Source organism: Thunnus albacares, chromosome 5, assembly GCF_914725855.1.
Source record: "Thunnus albacares chromosome 5, fThuAlb1.1, whole genome shotgun sequence".
NCBI classification, from domain to species: domain Eukaryota; kingdom Metazoa; phylum Chordata; class Actinopteri; order Scombriformes; family Scombridae; genus Thunnus; species Thunnus albacares.
In genome coordinates this window covers 27,362,422-27,384,246 of record NC_058110.1, presented here as the reverse complement: position 1 = coordinate 27,384,246, position 21,825 = coordinate 27,362,422, and the positions used below count along the sequence as shown (strand labels likewise).

Genomic DNA, 21,825 nt, shown 5'->3' with positions numbered 1-21,825 from the left:
AGTGATTAGCTAACTGAACTTTAAGTAAAAAGTACTGTAGAATAATGGCCTCTGTGATTGTATATTATATTGTCAAATCATTAATGCTGCATTAATTGGCATTGTTTACATTGTTTAGGTGGAACTTATTTGAACTATTTTATATGTTGCATAGTTAAATCTATAACAAAGCATCATATTTTACAAGCCCATCATATGTTTTATTGTAAACTCTTCATTTGTAAAGTAGCAATAGTTGTGAAATGTAGTGAGGTAAAAGTTACAATATTTTCCTCTGAAATAGTAGTATTGCAAGTTTTAAGCGATATTAAATGGAAATAATGAAAGTACAAGTACCTAAAATTTGTACTTAAATGCAGTACCTCATTATGAATGCAAATAGTTACACTGCTGTGCTGTAAGACAGCGTCATTAAAAATAGTCGTTTCTGATTGGCTGCTGGTGACCATTAACCTACTCAACAGTTTAATCATTGCGCAATACACGTTAAACGGCAGGTAACCGTTTCCACAGCAACAATATTCGTTGAATATGTGAAAATAGCTAAACCATTGTTTAAGTGAACAACTTTATTCTATTGTCAGTGTTTATTTATTTTTTGTTAGTAATCATGGTAGCTAACGTTAGCTATAGCCTAAACACTAAGGTATAACAATATGGGAAAATAATGGACGGTGTTTTTATTCATATTTTAGGAGGTTGTGGCAGTTATGGCAGCTAGCTTGATACCCAAACACGTAAGTTATACATAATATATAAAATACCACAAAGAAAGTGAATTTACTTAGCTAAAACATCTTGTGTACAGGACTAGTGGTAAATTAAAGCTCTATGGCATCTGTGAGGGTTTTATAGATCATAGATGGACCAATCAGTCTTTAATCTTAAAAACAAATCTCCTTATTTTATATCAATGTTTGGGATATAACAGAGTAAAACTGACTTATGGTGAAGTCGAGTTGACAAGTTTGACTTGTAGATGAAAAATGTGCATTTTGTGTTTGCTAATAGGCTCGGTGAAACTGAGGTCAACAACTCTTTAACAGCATAAGCAAACAATCATGTTAATACCTATATTCAAATATCTGTCAATCATTTACAGCAGGTTTCAATGTTGTGCTTTGAATTTTATTAGTGGGGCTGTAGTTTACATTTGGATAAAGTTAACAGATTAAAAATATTCCAGTCATTCCTCCAGATACAGCTGTACGCTCCTTATCAGGGAAAAATGAGACATCCTGGTATGTGTTATTTTTATAACACATTCTTATCATTCATGGATCGTTCGTATCAGAAATTCTTATCAAATTTGTTCATGTCTTTCCATCACCTTTGCTAGTTGCTTACTTTCTGGTCTTTTGTCTGTCTGACATATTGTTATTTTGCTCCCCTTCATGAATGTTAATGGAGTGAGCAAAATATTGGGAACTTTTCAATATTCTCAATATAATGCACTCCAGTAAACCACCACCACCCACTACGACCTCAATAATAAACAAGAAGTAGAATTTCTGGCAGAGCTGTTGTATTGGATTTCATTAGATTGCACAAGTGTTCCTAATAAAGTGCAGGAGTGTTCATTTATTACCTGCAACAAAAACACTTTATGGCCCTTAGTTTATTAAAAGCACAGTGATAGAATGTACATTTACTCAAGCACTGTACTTAACCACAGTTTTGAGGTACTTGTACTTTACTTGAGTATGCTAAAGTAAAGTGCTAAAGATGAAACCAATGGTTTCTAACCTTTGTGGTTTTTGATATCTTACAACAAGCAGTTTTAGTCAGGGTCGCATTTTCAGAAGTCTCGAGTTGTTAAGAGCTTCTCTCTAAACTTCCTGGTTTCATTACAGGAAATGTTCAAATAATCCAATATTCCACCAACAATCAAATATAAGAGAAAAAGTCCAAAAATTGAAAACAGATTTGTGTATCAGAACTTTGTTTTTTCTTCTTTCCTCTCCCATAATCATCTCACGACCCCTCAGATTTATCTGGTGACCTTTTGGAGGGGCCAGACCCCTAGGTTAGGAACCACTGGACTAAACTAGCAAACTGTATATAAAGTAGTTCAAACTAGCTCCACATCCAGCAGCTACAAAAGTAACATGCTGCTCTAACACTGATGCTTCAGTATTAATAATCTAATGATGTCATATATATAATAATATATCAGTCAGAGGAACCAAACCACTACTTTTACTGCAATACTTTACATTTTGCTACTGATACTTGTACTACTTGATACTTATACCGTACTTTTACTTAAGTAGGATTTTTCATGCAGGAATTTCACTTATATTGGAGTATATTTACATTACTGTATTAGTACTTTCACTTAAATAAATAATCTGAATACTTCTTCCATCACTGTAAAAGCTCTAGCAACATATAGTGCACGTTACATTGATTTTCTCTAAGTGGGCAGAATGATAATAGCTCAGCTAGCACAGCTGCATAAACCTAACGAGCATTATCTCACAACTTTGCAGATGTGTGCACGCTGGTGTAACGTGTGTGTATTGGTTAGCAAAGAGGGTGCAGAGCAGCTGAGGCGGTGCTTGACAGGAGGGATCTGCTCAGTCAGTCTCAGCACTGCACTACTTCACTGCTTCCAGTCCGTCGACCTGCTGCCGCCGCTGCTGCTGCTGCTGCTGCCGCCTCCATTTAAAGTTAACGGCCACTTTCCTTCGCATCGGAAAGCAGGATTTTTGACCGGCTGTTGAGCTGCACCGAGACGGTTTCCATTAAGACTTAACGACGGAGCGGCGATAGGAAGGTAAATAAACCTACAAAAACAAACAGTAAGAGGCGTATTGATTGAAGTTTGCAGTGCAGCTCTGGACGGCTTTTTGCAGCCAGAGAACGGACAGTGAAATACGGAGAAGGGGAGGGGGGGTGGATAATTTTAGCCTCATATCTTTTGTGCCCTTGTCAAGAAATGTAAAAATCCGAGGAGATGCATGAGGTAACTGACGGCTTTCAATCTTTGCATGGGTTGTTTTGTTTTTTTGAAAGTGAGTGCTGCGGATAGTCGTGTGTTGATAACAGAGTCATACACTCAACCGGGTAATAACCAGCAGGGTTATTGCATTTAAATGCACACTTCTCTGCCTCCTCTTTAATCCTTATAAACATCCTTTCAGCTCCCTTTTTGCAGTTGTGTCATAACATTATAATGTCAGGCTACTTAAGTTACCTGCGAGGGAACCCTTCACTTAGTCTGGGCTATTTAGAGAATTGAGCAATTCATCTGTCAGAATAGAGACGCCGGAGTAGTAAGAGGCATTTAAACTATTTGGGGTGTCATATCTGAGGATACTGTGGTGTAAAGCACTAAACCACTATTTGTTTAATTTGTATAAACCCCAGGAAGAGTAGCTGCTACCTTTGTAGTGGCTAATGGGGATCCAAATAAACAGTTAATCAATGTTTAAACTTGTCAAGACAGCTTTGTACATTGAGCAGCAGTAGTGTTATCATTTTTATCAGAGTGACTCCCATCTGAGATTGTTGCAGGACACGGTGGAGACAGTGAAAGCTCAATCAGAATAGGTGTAGATAACACATCAGAGAGGGGGTTTCCCTGTGTTTTGTCAGTTCTGGGATAGTAAAATCCTCCATGGTGCGAAGGAGATGAGGGTGGGCGTTGGTGGGCACTGTCACTGCTGTGTGTGTGTGTGTGTGTGTGTGTGTGTGTGTGTGTGATCATTGTTTACTACAACACTTCCCTTTCACTGTCATCTCACTGCAAATGGTGACTTTCCGCTCTCATGCTACTGGCAAAACAAAACATACAGGAAAGTCTTGATACTTAGTCAAATCTGCATTTCCTCCCCTTTTTCTTTTTTCTCTTTTTTGCCTGAAGTCTCAGTTTCAGAGGAGCTTATTTCCCATATATGTGTAGTCATTATGAGCTGGTTGTTTAAAAGCTGATCTCGTCTGGTCTCATTAGTATTTGTTTGTTTTGTAGCTGCGAGAGAGTTTTCAGTCACAGGCAATCAATACTGTAGTCAGGTCAGTTGGCTCATTGTTAATGTTTAGATCAGAAGCTAGAGGCTGTAAATGAACTAGAATTCAACCCATTTTGTGATATCAGATTAGTTTGTGTTATGTTAGCTGTTGCGTTATGGAGTGCTCAGAGAAATGGTATGACCGTTTGTTTATGAACTGTTTCACTTCTCTAAATACAGCAGTGCTATCTTCTATTTAGCCATCACTTCCTTTATTATATTATTGCCGTGAGTCTGTTTAAATCCTGTATGAATGACTATCATCTGCTAAACTTCCATAGCTGATTCAATACGTTATTATCACGTCATGGAAGTGATTGGACTTTTCCACAGGGCAGCTTGAATCACAAATCCTGGAATTTATAATCTCACTTGTTCTCCTTCTGTTAGTCTCATTCTTATTCTCGTAATTACTCACATTAGCCAATCTAATTATTTATATTTTTCGGTCTTTCTGAAGAGCCCCAGATCCCTGGAGATTAGTGGCATAATAGCTGAGATTACTACGTGATTGCATTTTTAGATCGCATCATCGAAAACACTGAAAAATGTGACATTTAATCTTTCATTTTCACTTGCGGATCAATCTGTGGCCAAACCAGTCGAGACTCCCCGATACATGCAAACATTTACGCCATAAAAGCAATGTGGTTGTTGTATGGCAGCAGGCACCCTCACAAGTCTGGGCAGGTTTGAGGTTTTGTTGTGTTTTTTTTTTTATTTTGGAGAGCAGCATGGTGTTCTACAAGGCTGCCTCCACAGGAAAAAAAAAAAAAAGCTATTATATAAGTCGCATTCAAGTCTGAACTCAGAGTGATGGGCAGTCCTCACTTTGAAGCCGCAGAGTGAAGAAAAAAAAAAAAAAAGCCTCGCCTACATTTTCCAAGAAATCTGTGATTCATACCGTGGTGAATGTCTTTTGGTTTTTTTTTTTATTTAAGTGCTTTTGTCTCATTTACAATCCATGTTTATTGTGTTCAATATCTCCAGTCTTCCTACACACTGGTGTAGTTTACATAGCATTCAATTCTTCCAGTATTACAATTAAACATTACATGAGACCTTCCTTTTTTACATTATTACGCAACAGTCTTATTCAACCGATAAATCTTACGCTATCCAGATCATCTATCCAAAGAAAAAAACCCTTTCATGGACTATATTACTGTATGCATAACCTCATTCTACTTGGCAGCACCACACTGATACTATACTGAACTAAAGCGAAAAGGTGAAACAACCAGGGGAAGTAGTGGTTACAGACTGTAGCTCTAGGGATACATAAAAGTTAAAAAGTGCCCTTTTCCTTTTTTTCTCTTTGATAGTTCCACTAAGTCAGTAAAATATAACTTGCGGCTTGTAACTTCTGGCTCAGCCTGTAAAGTGACCCGTTGAGCAAACTGTGTATTTATAGTAAGGGAGTATTCCCCTGTTCAGGCAATGAGTCACAGTAGCATCTGCATGTAGAATGCAATTTAGAGCGTGGCCTCTGGCTCAGAAGGCCAAACGAGGCTCATGGCGTGGGTGGAGGTGGAGCTGGAGGGGAAAGACTCAACAGTTACAGACTGGGCTCCCCCCTTCCCTGTGCTGGCTGCCTCCCTCTCTGTGCCTCCTCCTACCTGTTAGTCACCCGTGGCAGCGCTCTGACGGGGGAGCAGCTGATGGAGGGAAACACTTTCCATAGCAACCGAGCATGTCCGTCCTCCCCCCTCTGTTAACCTAATGCAATCTGTACACACTTCAGTAAGAGAATTGTCATAGTTTCTGGAGAAAAACAAATGCTCAAGATTAGATGCAGACTTCACTCTCTGTTCAGAGAACCTACGCAGTGTTTTCCAACCACAGAATGACGGAGTCAATGGCTTGCACCCTGCAAATGTTGCAAAACAGCAGATTTCCTTGACACAAGGCGTGGGCGTTATGACAGCTTGCACAAACATTAGCCTGCATGGAAAAAGGTCATCCCCAAGTATACCTTGAAATGCTTCTTTTAAAGAGATTGTTTTATGAGTTGTTGACAGTTTTATATCAAGAAATTAAAGGTACATAATAAAACACACAGCATGTGTGAATGAAAATGCCAACTGAGCTGTCCACTCTAATTCTCCGGTTATTTCACCGTGTAATTTTTTTTTTTCTAAAGCAGTTGTTGGTGCAGTTTTTGTTTGGTGTTTTTCATTTGAGTGGTCAGAAGCAAAAGCAGAGGTTCTTTTCAGAGGTTTATGGGGGAGTAGATGTTGCTTTCATAAGCTGTTGCTGCTTGAAGAACCACTTTTAACATTTAAATTGCTCTTTTCTCTTATTTGAAGAACCACTGGTGGCCCCACTTAGAGCCAGAAGGCTGTAGCTCTTGTGCGTTTCTGCTCATAACACGTGCTGCACTATAAATTCTGCACTGAATATACGGAGCGACATTTTGTTCAAACAGAATTCTATCTCTTCTATCTTTCAGTGGAGCGAACCAAAGTAAATTACTCTGAATGATGGCTACGTGACTCCTGTTAGCTCACGTTTAAATCCCTCTCATGTCGACTCAACACGTCTCTACCGCATAAATGTTTCTCTAAAGCGACATAAACAGTTCCCTCATAAACCATCTACCTTTTAACTTCAGCGCAGCAATGTGACCTTATCGAGAATCAGGCCAGAAGCAGTCGGTCACATGGTTTGTATTAAGACTTAGAAGCCTCAGACATTCCTGAAACCTCCTGAAATATTCATACCTGCCTCAGTAAGCTCATTTAGATGGTGCCGTTGCTTTTTCAAAACTCCATCCAGTGTTTGAGAGTGGAGTCACGGGATATATTACTCTACTCCTATCTTTTCCTCTTAAGTGTAGGGAATGCCTCTTCCTGTGCTATGTGCTCTGACTGGTTCTGATTCCCACTCTGCGTCGTGCATGCAAATCATTATCTAATCAGGAAGCGAGGAATCAGATTACTCAGATTGGCTCGAGATCATGTTGGACCAGACAATAATGATGATGATACTCAGCTGGTGAGGAGACAAAATAGAAATGATGATGCTCAGGACATCACGCTCCTGTGGAAAGCAGAAAAAAAACAACACCCAGGAGTTATCTAAAATAATAGATGTGTTTTATGTGACACCTCTGAAGCCTATTTATAGGTGTTTGAAGAGGGAGTCATGAGATTTTTTTTTTTTTAGAATAAAGTGCTCTGGCTCCAATCAGGCGATCAGTAGCTTTTCTCTTTTCATGATTCCTTCATGTGTCACTTTGCTGTCGTGGCCCACCTGATCGGCTGCATAAACAAAACTGCTAGGCAACGCTGCTGACCTTTTGAGAGAATTAAGTGAGGACAGTGTGAACCTTTCACAGTCCATCGAAAGCAAGTAGGTGTTATTTCAGATGATTTAATTTCCTTTTCTCAGTTTGTTCTTTGTTCTTCTATGATTTTCTGTTCAGTGCAGGCAGCCGTCACAGATACCTACACTGGCTGCACTCAAATGTGTGATCACACCTATGGACAACGGTGTGACACTATTACGGTAATGTCGTATTCATCATCCGGGACTGAAAACCACCACACAGTCTTTTATTTGCTGTAGTTTTGTGTTTCTATAGCTGATGAGAGAATAGTCCTCCACATGGAAGATTGGATTTACAGTGTTTAACTCTTTAAAACTATTAAACCAGGTTCAATATGTTTATTTATTATATTTTAAACTCTTTCTTCTCACAGTTTCCTCATTAACAATCATATTTTTAAGTGGGAAACTACCAGAATCACAACACGATACTTGGTTTTAAGCCAAAAGTCTGCTATTGTAGGCCCTGAAACATCTCATTTTACTTGTTACTATGAGCGATGTGGTCCTACATAAATATAAAATATATTGTCAAAGTTGGAACAGTTTTCTTTATTTCAAATGAGAGAGTTCCTTACTTGTTGTTAGCCAATGCTAGCAGCTTAGCTCCAGGTCTGGCAGTTTCAGTCCACCAACGTCCCTGGAGGAAATATTCTAACGGTGGCGGCGATGCTCTGATGTTGCCTCTAATGCCACCAGCAGGTCAAGGATTTCACTTATACTGCAACTTGCACAAAATTTGGTGCAGATATTCATGGTTCCCAGACAATATATTCTAACAACCTTGGTGATCCTCTGACTTTTACTCTAGCACCACCATGAGGTGACTATTTTGGTACTTTATTGAAATAAGATGCCTATTAGATTGCTGTGAAATTTGGTTCACACATTCATGGTCCTCAGAGAATGAATTGTAATAACTTTGATCTCATGACTTTCCATCCAGTCAACCATGGTCGAAATTTCATTTTGTCTAATACTTTCGGTTATAACCAAATACCTGCAAAACTCATGATAATCCCTCCAGCCTCAGCTGTACTTTTGCAAATGTACATAAATATTAAGACAATAAATCAACATGGTGAACATGATAAACATTGAACTTGCTAAACGTGTTTGTATTATTGCTGTGAGCATGTCAGCACGATGATATATAGCCTCACAGAGCCGCTAGCACGGCTGTGGACTCTTTGTTTTTCTTGTTTTCTTCTCGCTTGTTTGAAGTGGGTGGGGCTTCGCTGGAAATCGGTGATGTCACATATTTCTGTGCACCAATCAGCAACATTTGAATTAAAACTTTGATGTGAAGTTGTTTGTTTAAGTTGACAGCGCTGTCAATATAAATAGTAAAATATTGTGTACATAGTGTAATAGAGTCTTTAATATAAGTTTGCTTAAGTTTGCTTAACATGAGGCACCATAACTTACTGGTCATACCAGACCAAGTAAGACATTAGCAAAAAAAAAAAAAACCCTTGAGAATATGAAATAGATTATGGGTGGATTTCCTTTTTTATTAACTTAAATGTTTATTTGTAAGTGGGATAACTTATTTTATCTTCAAAATTACATGGTCTCTTTAACACAATTTTTACGCCTCCACACCGGCAACAGATGTGGCTGGAGCGATATCACAGGAACGCCTTGAGGGAATTTCCTCAAAGTTGACAGAAACGTCCGCTTGGACTCAATAATCACTCACTAATTAGAATTTGGTGGTCAAAGGTCAAACATAGCAAAACATGGCCATAACTCAAGAATTCATACGCTAATTATGACAAAGTTTCACACACATGTCTAATAAGGACAAAATGATGAAATGATGACATTTTATATCCAAAAGGTCAAATGTCAACTTCACTGTGACATCATAATGTTCTGCAAAAACATGTTTATGGCCTTTATTCAACACCATTACTCAGGAACAGAAATGGAGATTGTGACCATATTTCACATTTAGTCAGATACTGAATCTTTGACACTAATCTTATGTCTCCACCCTGAAACTGCAGTGATTGTTCAGATCTGTGCTGGCGGGTTGAAGATATGTGTGAAGCATCACACGTTTTTTAGAATTTGTAGCCTCTTTGCAGAAGCGTCCATATCTGAGGCTTCATCTACTGTCATTGCTTCAACACTTATCTGGAAAGATCACATTTCTTAGCTAGCATAATTGCAAAACATATTGATTATCAACTGCATTAGGCATTCTTCAAATTCTGTATTGATCTATTGTTATACTTCCTATTGCACCATTTCATCGGCACGCATCTACCAAAGCAACATCACACAGGATGTCAGTATGGCAACGTTCTCCTCTCCATTAGGTAGTTCCTCCCCTTCCTTCAATGATTAATTAACCATACATTTGTCTGTTTGTTTTCCCGTCATTAAGGAATATCCTTCCATTATGTGATAACAGCATGTTTGTTTCTGATAAAAGTATTCCACCAAATGTTCGTCCAGACGCCATCCTTCTCTGTGTCAGGTTTAAATTTCATGCTCACTTTCAGCCGTGTATGACATTTAAGTCTCTTCCTTTTGTTTGGAGGGGAGGTCCCTTGACAGTCCAGTTTCTTTTTTTCGGCCTCCCCGAAAGTTCTTATTGTTTATCTCTGTAATTTAACACTTCATCGCGCCCTTTTGTTCAAAACTAAACTCTCTGTATCTTATTTTTTATTAATCAGATATGGGCCAGTGAGTATATGGAAAAAGATTTTGGGTGCAGAGAATCCCTTGAGTGGAAGTATCATGGGTACCTTTAGCCTGACATCATTTCTACCAGAGTTTTGGCCCAGTTTTGAATGTTAATGATGGTGAGAGATGTGAAACATAGATACAGTATACAAAAATGTTTGAGCATCTTGTCTTCAACAACTTTATCACTTTTAGACACGTTGAGTAAACATTGTGAGTTTATGAACACGAGTCACTGTGTTATGATATATGATGGTTAGCCACAAACATCTTTAATTTCACATGTCCTGCAGATGTCCTGAATGTTCTTACTTGCGTCTGAGTCACTCAAAGTTTAGATGTTGAGATGATGAGTATGTATGCTCTCTGTCTACAATCATGGATTTTTTCGAGATGAAAGATGCTATCTTTCGCTCGCAGCCTTGCTTTTTATTCTTTTACTCAGAAGCAGGCTAATGTGCACCCACCTTCTCTTTTCTTTCCGTCTACATCTCACTGTTCCTCCTGTCTGTGCACAGGCAGTTCGTGCAGAAGCAGGCACCATGTCCACCCCCACAAACCCAGAGGTGAAGGAACTGAACCCTGTCGACTTTATCCAGCTACAGCAGTACATTGAATGTGAGTACAGACAAGGCGGGCAGGCGGGCAGGCAGCTTTCTCAGCGCTTAACGCCCCCCCCCCCCTCTCTCCACTTCCACTTCCACCCACACATACACATTCATTTACACTTGCTCATATTTCTCATATCTAGAAGAGGTGACAGTCTACCACATTCTGTTTTTTTGCAAATAAAGCACACACATATTCTGTCGTTCTTCAGATAAATCTATATTCATCATGTTTCAGAAATGTCGGTATGGATTTATGTAAAAAAAAAAATTAATGTTTGTGAATGACCCTCAAGTACATGTGTATCCCTGTGTGACCTGTGTGTCTTTGCTTCCAGACTGCAGCTTGAAGGTGAAAGACGTGCTGAGGGAATTTGATGCAGATGGCAGTCTGGCCCGGCACAGACACGGAGAGGTGAGGGGACGGTGTGTCCTGCTTTTTTCCACCATCAGGTCTGCTGCTCCAAAACTCACTCACAGTGATGTCAGCTACAAGGCACATAACTAAGCTGAATTATAGGTCTCACTGGAGCAGTTTAGTGAGAAATGAGCATGTGATTTATGCGTATTACGCAGTTATTAATTGTCCTACGCTGATTAATTAGATTCAAACCCATCGATCATGTTGACTAAGCCGTCCGCAAGAAATATCTTCAACGGCATCCAACCGAGGTTGCAAATGTAAATTATCTCCTTATTTTTGCCCACGCAGCAAGGCCTTGCTGAACAGTGTGCTGGCTGCTTCATGCAGTGTAAGCTCAAATGTGATTGAAAAAAGATCTTTACAATACTGTACATCAGTGACTAACTGCCAACTAATGGGTACAGGAAGCAATTGTAGTTATTTCTGATGGATTACTATGGCTATATACATTTTTGATTTGATAACTGGGGGGAAATGTTGGTTTTTATGATAAATACAAACACTGTCATAAAGAAACAGTTAATAGCTTGTAAAATACACAGGACATCGACAATATTTGCTGTAAATGCAGAATAATGATGCCGTTCCCTCACGCTCACTCTTGTTTGCCTCTTTTTTTTTTCTTTTCTTTTGGTGGTCCGGCTGCCATGCAGTGACATTATTTATTACTAGGGCAGCTCTGCAGGGTATCAAACAGAGAATGGAGTTATGTCAACAAGAAATGGGTTTGTGGTTCACCATTATCAAGGGAGTACTGCTTGTTAGCCCTACAGCATACAGTCATGTGAGAAGCACGGATACCAGGTCAGACAGATGGACTGAAATCTTGAACCAAGTGCTTGTTTTTTGTTGCATGTCATCGTCACAAGAAACGTTAGAACTGCTCCAATTTTGGAGACAGATTTACAGTTGTTTATTCACTCGTAAATGATAGATTAAACGTCTCTTCACAGCCTGAGAAAAGTCTTTGGCCTTTGAAGTGTGTTTTTCTAAGTTAATGAGAAACACTCGTCAGATCCAAAATTTTCACACGGTTGCGACAACGTGATCTCCAATGCGTCATCTTCCTTTATTTTCACAGTAGGTGAATCTAAAAAATGCAGAAGTGCCTGTGTGCAATTGTTATGTATGCACCACACACTCAGACTCTGCAGATATTTAATTACACATTTCACAAAACCACTGCAAACCAAATACGTCTCTCCCATTCATTTCCTTTTCCAGTGCATCAATGAAGAAGGCTTTCGTCTGTTCCTGAAGACTTATTTAGACGTGGAGGACTTCCCTGTGGATCTCTGCCAGCGACTCTTCTGCTCCTTCCAAAACTCTGAACCCACCCAGGAAGACTGCGCCAGTGAGATTATACACCACGTATTAACACAACTCACTGCCTCCACGCTACTTTGCAGCAGACCTTTATCAATTTACACCATGGCCTATTTGGCATACATTCATTTATCACCACATGCCTGCGCAGTAGTGTTTGTGCAGATATAGTAACCATAGTATTCACAGCCCCCCCCCCCCTCCTCTCTCTCTCCTCCTTCTCTCCTGTAGAGGAGGTCTTTCTGAAGGATGTTTCATGTTACTTCTCTCTGCTGGAGGATGGCCAGCCCAGGGATAAACTGGAGTGTGAGTCCGTTGTTTCATTTCTGCTCAAAATAATTTGAGTAATGACTTGGTCCAGCACTTCCACTTTCATTTCCCCTCTCTTTAGTTGCTTTCAAGCTCTATGACAGAGATGGCAACGGAGTCCTCGACAGCTCTGTAAGTTGTAAAGAACATGTGATTGTAGAGTACAGTACGTATCATTGTCAAGCACAATACTGAAGTGTTTTGTTACTTTTTACTAACAGGAAGTGGATAGGATTATTGCTCAGATGATGCACGCTGCAGAATACCTCGGATGGGATGTGTCAGAGCTCAGGCCGGTAAGTCCCAGAATGCTCTGCTCTGAAATATAAACTTCCTTGAAACACGTGAAAACCTGCCCTCAAACTGCACTTTAAATCATCAAGATATAGTAATCGTACATACAAAACGACAAATTTGTTTGCACAAGATATGTTTTACGACGTTATGGACATTGTATGGCAGCGCTTGTAACTCATTTGCCAGGGTTAGTAAAATGATAAGCATCTCTGCACCAGCAAAAGCCACAAATTCCCACGCATGAACAGCTTCAGAAAACATATGGCCTATATAGGTGAGAGAAATGTGCGCGCTGATTGGATAATAACAACCAAATGTCATTTCATCAGGTCCTGAAGGACATGATGACAGCAATTGATGCTGACAGCAGCGGCACGGTGTCTCTGGAGGAATGGGTGGAGGGAGGCATGAACAACGTTCCCTTGCTGGTCTTGCTGGGTCTGAAGGTACATTAAAGCAGCATTTATTTCACAGTTTCATCAAGTGTTGGCCCCGAAAGCCTCGCTCAGATTATAGATATTTCATTTTTACAGCAGGTGTCTAACAAAGTGGTAAAACCTACTTTTACTGCTCTTGTGAAACTCTGGCCTTGCGTGCCTCTCCTGTCCTTTGCCTCCTCCTCATATATGCGGCCGTTTTGCCGACTCAGGATTACAGGGTGTGGTAATGTCATCTCCCCTCATGCAAGCTCCGCAGTGCTTTAGTGTTTTCCATTTACTCTGCACTATCTGTGCCCACATTTAACGAAGTGCTGGCACAAAATAGAAATCTTTGAGCTAATACACTATATTTATAGTGTAGAATATATTTATATACTAAAGAAATTAATAATATAAATATTGGTTGTACACATACCTGATCTGTTCTTGCCTGCATCAAGGACAGATCAGTTTTGTGTTATGGGCGTTTGTAATGTGTTGCCAGGAACGTAAAAGTCATTTATTGTCAGTAAGTCGCAATCTAAAACCACGAACTAAACTCTGTCACTGGGTTTGGCCTCTACAACAATGCTAGGGACTTCCCCTCAGGCTATTTACAGCCACCAATGGACATTTGAAGCCTGGGGTGCATGAATTCAGCCCCCTCACAGTTGCTGTGTGCTGCTGCTAGGGCTGCCCGCTATGTCTCGAGCAGTAAGCGACAGGATGATGCATCATGTTTGAAAGAAAGCTTTTCAGTCCGTAATCTGGACAAGAGTACTGATCGCCCCATTAAAGGATTGAAAGCAATCCTTAATAATCTTGAGTTGAGAATTTGAGATTATAGTCAGTGTTGATTTGAATATCCACGGTGCTGCACAGCATGTCATGATATGTAGAGCCACTACATACTGCATAATCAGCAATCTCATTAAGGCAAGGCTAGTCATGAGTGGGTGTTAAAAACAACTGTGAAATACTCGCCTTTGCCACAGTACGTTTTACAGGAAGGTCTGTGTTGTTTGATCCAAATTTAAATAAAAAAAACAAACAGATATAAGTCTACTAAACTACAAACATTTAGCATAGGAAGGCCTTCCTGTATGCTTAACAACTCTCTGTTTTTCCAAATGCAAACATAGTTGCGCAATCACAAAGATCTTAGACCGTGATATACTTCTCTTTCTTGCATTGCCTCCCTGCACCGACCAGATGACCCAGAAGGACGGACAGCACCTTTGGAGGATGAAACATTTCAACAAGCCTGTTTACTGCAACGTTTGCCAGAGCATGCTGCTGGGTCTGAGGAAGCAGGGACTCTGCTGCACCTGTGAGTACCTGAACTCACCAGGAGAGGGAGATATTGCTGCGCAATTTAATCACTGAAATTATAAACTGCATTATACTGTAATTACTGTCATAACTGAGAATTAGAGGATCCTTTTTAGATAAATACTCATCTGTCAGCTTTTATTTTGAGAGGGAGATTTATATTAATGTATGGCAATGACATCATATGACAGCTGTGTTATGTGTTCCCATTGTTAAAGGTTGCAAATACACAGTCCACGGACGCTGCGCCAACAGGAACCCTGCACCTTGCACCAAGACTTATGTGAAGTCAAAGAAAGAAACAGGGGTATGCCAGCGTCTACACGACAACATTAACCTTCATCCTGCGTGTACGTTGGTGTAAGACTGTTTTATCCCACATTTCAGGTTCCGACACACGACTGGGTGAGCGGGAACTGCGACTCTAGGAAGTGTGATAAATGCCAGAAGAAGATCAAGAGCCTCCAAGGTTTAACGGGCAAACACTGTGTGTGGTGCCATAGTATGGTGAGGAAACATCATAGTTTGTGACTGACTTTAAGGAATATACAGTTATACTTTCAATTATATTTCTACTCATATGTATTCCAGTCAAACTGCATCTACTGCTATCTAGTATGCCACTTTGATCTGGATTTAAGATAATTGCACTATTGATTTTGCACAAATGTTTATGCTCCACTGGTCAGGGTAATGTACTGCATATAGCACTCTAACTTTGATCTGTTTTTGGTTATGTGTATAGTATATTTATATTATTATTATTACTTTTTCTCTCTTTATTTGTATCATGTTCATATCCACCTTTCTGGTTTCTTGGGATCAATATTATTTTATCTCATTTAGTTTCTAAGTATTGAGGGAAAATGTGCATTTTGGCTATAAGGCATTGTGGCCCAAGTAGAAACCATGTACTCATGATGCTTTTGTTCTGGTTCTGGTTGGGGGATGTTTGATGTTCGACACCCTCCTCTCTCCTACTTGTCCTGTTTCTTTCCACTGTGAGCACTTAATGAAGCAGAAATATGAAAAAAAAAAAAAAAAAAACTTTCAGAAAGATACATTTGGATCCTGTCAGTTGTCATCTCTGTTGTGCCGGACGTTTACGTAACGTGTCACTGTTGGTGTTTCACAGCGTCATGATGAATGCGCAGAACAAGAACCAACAGAGTGCTCATGTGGGCTGCTCAGAGACCATATCCTGCCTCCATGGGCAATATATCCTGTTATAAAGGTACAGAGTTATCCCCGGGCACATCTCAAGCACATGTACAGTACAAACACTGCCTGTCACGCCAACGCAAAACACAACATCAGCTCAGGGCTGTTTCTTGTTGTTGGTAAACCCTTCTCACCTGTGTGACATATTGACAGGTACAGTGTGTGGATATTTTTTCTCTGTCCTCAAAAGGCAAGAAAACCTATTAGATTTTCTCAGGTTTACTCAATCTCTGCCTTTGTTTTATTCCCTAAAGGAGAGACCAAACAATGTGAAGAACGGCTGCTCAGGCTCAACAGACGAGAGCGAGCTCAATACTACTCCTGATGGACAAGTGCTGCAGGTACTTTCCTGCACAATGAAGGCTTTTTTTTTATCTCTGCTGAATATTTATAGCTTGAAATCTGAGTAGGCAGATTCCTTTGTTCAGAAAAATGTACAGTAAACTCAGTATAAATACTTGTTTTCTGTTATACAACTGTTTTATATATATTTTTGTTTATCTTTGAACAGATCAGCCCTGTGCCAAGCACCCATCCTCTTCTAGTGTTTGTCAATCCTAAAAGCGGTGGCAAGCAGGGAGAAAGGTGAGTCCAAACACAGTTACACTCATGGAGAAATATATGTCTTACACATGCACATTTTTAGCCTGGTTTTATGTATTTCAGAGTCCTGCGTAAATTTCAGTATTTACTGAATCCACGGCAGGTATACAACCTTTCAAATGGCGGACCTGGACCTGGGTGAGTGATTGGTATAAAATACACGGATCTAAGATTATTTCAGACTAATTTGTCCTAAATATTTAGTTAGGCTCTGTATCATGCCCTGCTGTAATAGTTCATCCATCATCTTTGTTTTTTCCAGACTGAGTTTTTTCAGAAATCTGCAGGACTACAGGATCTTGGTGTGCGGGGGAGACGGCACAGTTGGCTGGATTCTAGATGCGATAGGTGAGACTGTTGGATCAAGTACCGTAAAAGACGCATTGGAGCGTCTACACGGTGTGATTCTGGTGAAAATCACTGACGCATTTCCTTTTTCCTCCCCTTTTTCCTCTTTGTGTGATTAGACAAAGCCAATCTGTTGGTACGGCCACCTGTTGCTGTGCTTCCTCTGGGCACAGGAAATGACCTCGCAAGATGTCTGCGATGGGGAGGAGGTGAGAAATGAAGATAGGTGGATTGTTTCCCTATTTTGAGACAATACTGAAACAGTTTTTTGCATATCCTCTGATGCTGTTTCTGTATGTTTGTTGCATTCATGCAGATGAAAATCATGTTTTATTTTTACATTTTGCCAGGATATGACGGCGTGGATCTGAGTCGTATTCTTAAAGACATTGAGGGGAGCTCCCAGGTGTTGATGGACCGCTGGAGTGTGCAGGTCATCACAGACGAGAATGAGGAGAAGGGTGACCCAGTGCCATATGAAATCATCAACAACTACTTCTCTATTGGAGTTGTGAGTTTCCCTAGAAATACATGATATCCTACCAGAGGAAATGTTTATTCTTCAGCTTTTGTGTCACTTTGACCTTTTGGATCATTGCTCTGTTTTTGTTATGTTGACAGGATGCCTCCATTGCCCACCGGTTTCACACAATGAGGGAGAAACATCCCCAGAAATTCAACAGCAGGTACACATGTAAAACACATATAACAGCTAAGAATATCCCACTCTTAGTTATAACATACAGTATAGTTTCATTATCATAACTCTGACAGATTCACTCCAACGACAAAGTAGAAGCTGAGAAACATTATTTCCTTTTTTTGTCTTCTTTTTTACTTCAGTTGATGAATTTTTTTTTCATAGCTGAAAAAAACTGGATGCAGGTGGCGACAACAGATGTCTGTGGCAGCGAGTGTTGCGACTCTACTCCTCCTCCTTCTGATGAACTGTGTGTGCTAAAAAGAGAAAATGTCCTGTGAAAATGAAACATCACGTAAACCTTATAGACGTACTTTTTTTTTTTATGACTGCAGAATGAAGAACAAACTGTGGTATTTTGAATTCGCCACTTCAGAAACCATCTCTGCTTCCTGCAAGAAACTGAACGAAAGTCTAACGATTGAGGTGAGAAAAATCGTTACCAACATTGCATGTGTGCATTTTGTGTTTGAACAGTTTATGTATTGTGATGAAAGACTTTTTCACACATACAGCACTGATGCTACCTTTGTGTGTCTCTCTCTCTTCTGTCCTCAGTGCTGCGGTACTCCACTTGATCTCAGTGGCCTGTCTCTAGAGGGGGTTGCGGTCCTAAACATTCCCAGCATGCACGGCGGCTCAAACCTTTGGGGTGAGACCAAAAAAGGGGACACTAAGGGGCTGACGAGTCAGGAGGAGCCTGAGGTGATTGTCGACCCAGAAATCCTGAAAGTGACCTCCCAAGGTATATTGTCTTTAACCTTCAGACCGGTGTGTATGTGAGATTATCAGAAGTCTGATTTAAAGCTGCACTAATCAATATTTTTTTATATTAACAGTTGAACAAGTGACTATGTGTGATGTGAAAGGGGTCGCTTGTAATTATGGAGTTCCCCTAAGCACTACAGAGCCATTTAGCTTCCTTTATCTCACTTTTTTTGTCTAGTCATCCCTGTTAAAAGCTCTGTTAAACCGACTTTACACTACCTGCCCAGCACCAAATGACTCACCGATAAAGTTAACAGTTAACTGGTGAACATAGTGTACTAGACTGTAACCCCATTAAACACATGGAAATAGACAAAATACAATAAAATGAAGAGAATCATCTTCATAACACACATGCAGCATGACCAAAAACTAGAAAACACAACCAAATACAGAAATGTACACTAGGAAGTCCATTTCATTGTACTTCTGTATTCGGTTGTGTTGTCTGTACTTGCAAAGCATTTCATTTTACTGCATATGAGACGTCAAATTGGTGAATGTGTTTTCAACTTGAAGCTGCAATTTCAGTTTCCTTTGTTTTGTTTTGTTCTATGTGCATGTTTCCTTAAATCTTTAAAGACTGATATTTTTTTGGCCACTTGAGGGCAGCGGAAACAAGTTATGAACACAACATTGAGAAAGAGTCACATCCAGCAGCTACAGATTAACATTATCATTTATTTGGAATCGTGTTTCTGTCAACCTGGTGAATTTAAGTCCAATATTCACTCTCCTTTAGCTCTGTTTTTGATTTCTATCAACTCCTGAGGGAAATATCTTTGTTCTTTAGCTGCTAAATGTTCCACTATGTTCACCAGCTAGTCACTAACTGTGTCTGTTTGCCATTTGGCACTGATTTGGTGGTGTACAGTGTGTTTTTAGAGCTTTTCCTCTGAAAAACAGCTAACCACTGCAGCCAAAAACAACACTATCAGAGCCCTGAGAGTGAACCAAAACAGTAAAGTTGCAGCTGGACACCAAAACAATGAGCAGAAACTCTGTATAAAGCTCTGTAAAGCCAAGGGAAGCTGCAGAGAGAAGTCTCTGCAGGTTGATAGGTGACTGATGTTTGTGTTTTGTTCTGATCAATGTTCCCTCTCTGTGCGCTGGATGTTTATCTGTTCTTTTCAGATCTCTGCGACCGCCGATTAGAGGTGGTCGGCCTTGAAGGAGCCATGGAGATGGGACAGATTTACACGGGCCTCAAGAGTGCAGTGAGGCTAGCGAAAACATCACAGATCACCATCAGGTGAGAAAAAACCACCACACGGACAAGTTCAGACTTGTCGAGCCTTTGGGCTCTCAATTCCGACAACGGCTTGAAATTGACTCTGATCACCAGCTAAAGATGATGCTTAGCTGGCTCTTTACATGACAGTAATTACATTCATTGGCTTTCCTTTTGGTATTTTAATTACACGAGGGTCATTGATGTTGTTACCTGATGCGTGTTGTTGATCCTGCACTACTTTCCCCTCAGGACGAAGAAAGCATTACCGATGCAGATAGATGGAGAGCCGTGGATGCAGCCTCCCTGCACGGTAATTACCGCACAGACACTGAAACGAGACACCATGGCTGCCTCGGTGCAGACCAGTAATTAAATATTAAAGCTTCCTAAATGGCTCCCTAAAATGTGTGAAAAATGTTTTAATTTTACTATGTGGTATATTTTCTTTTCAGATTCACATCACACACAAGAACCAGGCCAGTATGTTGATGGCTCCTCAGGCCAAATCTTCTGGCTTCTTCAACTACAAATGAAAACAACTGCTCAGAAGCATCTACGTGCACTTGTTTATTGTATAGACTGACACTTTTTTTTATATATTAAATCAGTTTGAATGTGTGTGTTGTAGAAATAACCGCATTGTAACAGTCAAAGTAAGGATAACTGCTTCAAGGCATCCCTATAACACATAACCGACGCATGGCAGTGTATGAAAACAAACTGTGTGGTAAGATATGTTTGTATCATGGCAAAAATGATTTTGACCAAATTTATTCAGTGTTTTTATCAAATACTCAACACTCGTTGTGTCAATGCTTCTGTAGGAACTTAAAATTAGGTTAAAGTAAAGTGAATATCACGCTAAAAGACAAACTGTAATCTTCGTGTGCCTTTACGATCTGTTCTTCATGGTTATGGCTTTGGTAGAAGACATACAGAGCGCTGTGTTAGGCGTGCACTTTGGACATAGACCATGTAGTATTGCTGTTTTGTTGTGGCTGTAAAGTTTTAGAGATGCTGCGATATACTATATGTGTTCTCGTCAGTTTGGGGGCGAAGGATGGATGAGATTAAATCTCAGATTGTGGCTGAAGTAATCTTACTTTTTTTTTTCTTACATTTCAGAGGATACTTGAAAGTGTTTTTGGGGAACAGTAACAGGAAAATCATTGCCAAAAAAGTGCTGCATGTTGATCAGGCTGCAGCAGTCTGTCTATTCTGCTGTTCCTGTGTGTGTGTATGTGTGCGTGCATGTGTGTGTGTGTGTGTGTGTATGTGTGTGAGGGCAGAAAGCCTCTGCTGTACCTTTTGTTTGGCATAGAAAGCTGAGGTGTTCACTTCTAACTTATAAATTAGTGATGAGTTGGATTTGAAATTATCGGTTCAGATGTGTTAAAATATATGTAATCCTTATTTAAATGTCATATCATGTCAGTATATCAGGAGGATGTTACGGTAAAATATGCCTGAGATAACACAATGTGTAAAGATTCTAATAAATCATCTGGACCTCAGTGTCTTGTATACTTTATTTCAACGTTCAGTCATGTTTCATATATTATGTGGTAGATTATTTTTCCATCACAAGGGGGCGTCATTCTCTTTTTAGTCTGTCGCCACAGACGGTTGCAACATGATCTGCTCCACTGACTCCAGACAAGTCTTCTCTGCCTCTTTAAGACTTTACCTTACATTGAAATTAATAATTACTTTATAACTGAACTCTTCTAGTGATCAAAGTGTTTTTTTTTAAATCAGAGTTCCTTTTAACACGCACCACTTATTAGATTAGTTGGAGTATTTCTGACTAATTATAATAAAAGGTTAATGAAGTGCAACAAATGCTGCTTTCAAATGCCGTGGGACTATTCTCGAGTACTGACGTGATCACATTTTCGTCACCTTTTGAAACTTTGCATCAGCTTTTTGCACATGAAGTAAGATCCCTTTTTTTTTTTAAAAAAAATGTTGTCATATTTGTCAAATTTTGTGCAACAGTGCAGCTCAGTTCCTGTGAATTTTCACCATCCATTCTAGTTTTCGTAGTTTTACTTATTGTTGCTTCACTTTGGTCTTCACTGTGTAGAATCGTGCATGTGCAGAGTTTGACGCAAAAAGGCTGTTTTCGCGTTCATCCGCTTAAGGGAGAAGGTTTCTCTGTGGTCACCTTAAATCTGAGTTTATGATGCATGAGTT

The 21,825-nt window shown here is 39.8% G+C and overlaps 1 protein-coding gene across 1 annotated transcript; it reads left to right on the top strand.

Moving 5' to 3' along the window:
- Positions 1 to 574: 574 nt before the first annotated feature.
- dgkaa (diacylglycerol kinase, alpha a) lies at positions 575 to 21,143 on the top strand. Its single transcript, XM_044352627.1, has 25 exons — positions 575 to 737; positions 2,493 to 2,779; positions 10,559 to 10,658; positions 10,987 to 11,063; positions 12,297 to 12,426; positions 12,630 to 12,704; positions 12,790 to 12,839; positions 12,929 to 13,003; positions 13,334 to 13,450; positions 14,636 to 14,753; positions 14,974 to 15,062; positions 15,143 to 15,262; positions 15,891 to 15,989; positions 16,231 to 16,317; positions 16,488 to 16,561; positions 16,643 to 16,717; positions 16,842 to 16,927; positions 17,047 to 17,136; positions 17,278 to 17,438; positions 17,549 to 17,613; positions 17,963 to 18,053; positions 18,186 to 18,372; positions 19,530 to 19,647; positions 19,879 to 19,939; positions 20,082 to 21,143. The coding sequence occupies exons 3-25, from the start codon at positions 10,583 to 10,585 to the stop codon at positions 20,160 to 20,162; spliced, it is 2,202 nt and encodes a 733-aa protein (XP_044208562.1). The 5' UTR covers positions 575 to 737; positions 2,493 to 2,779; positions 10,559 to 10,582; the 3' UTR covers positions 20,163 to 21,143.
- The last annotated feature ends 682 nt before the right edge of the window (positions 21,144 to 21,825 follow it).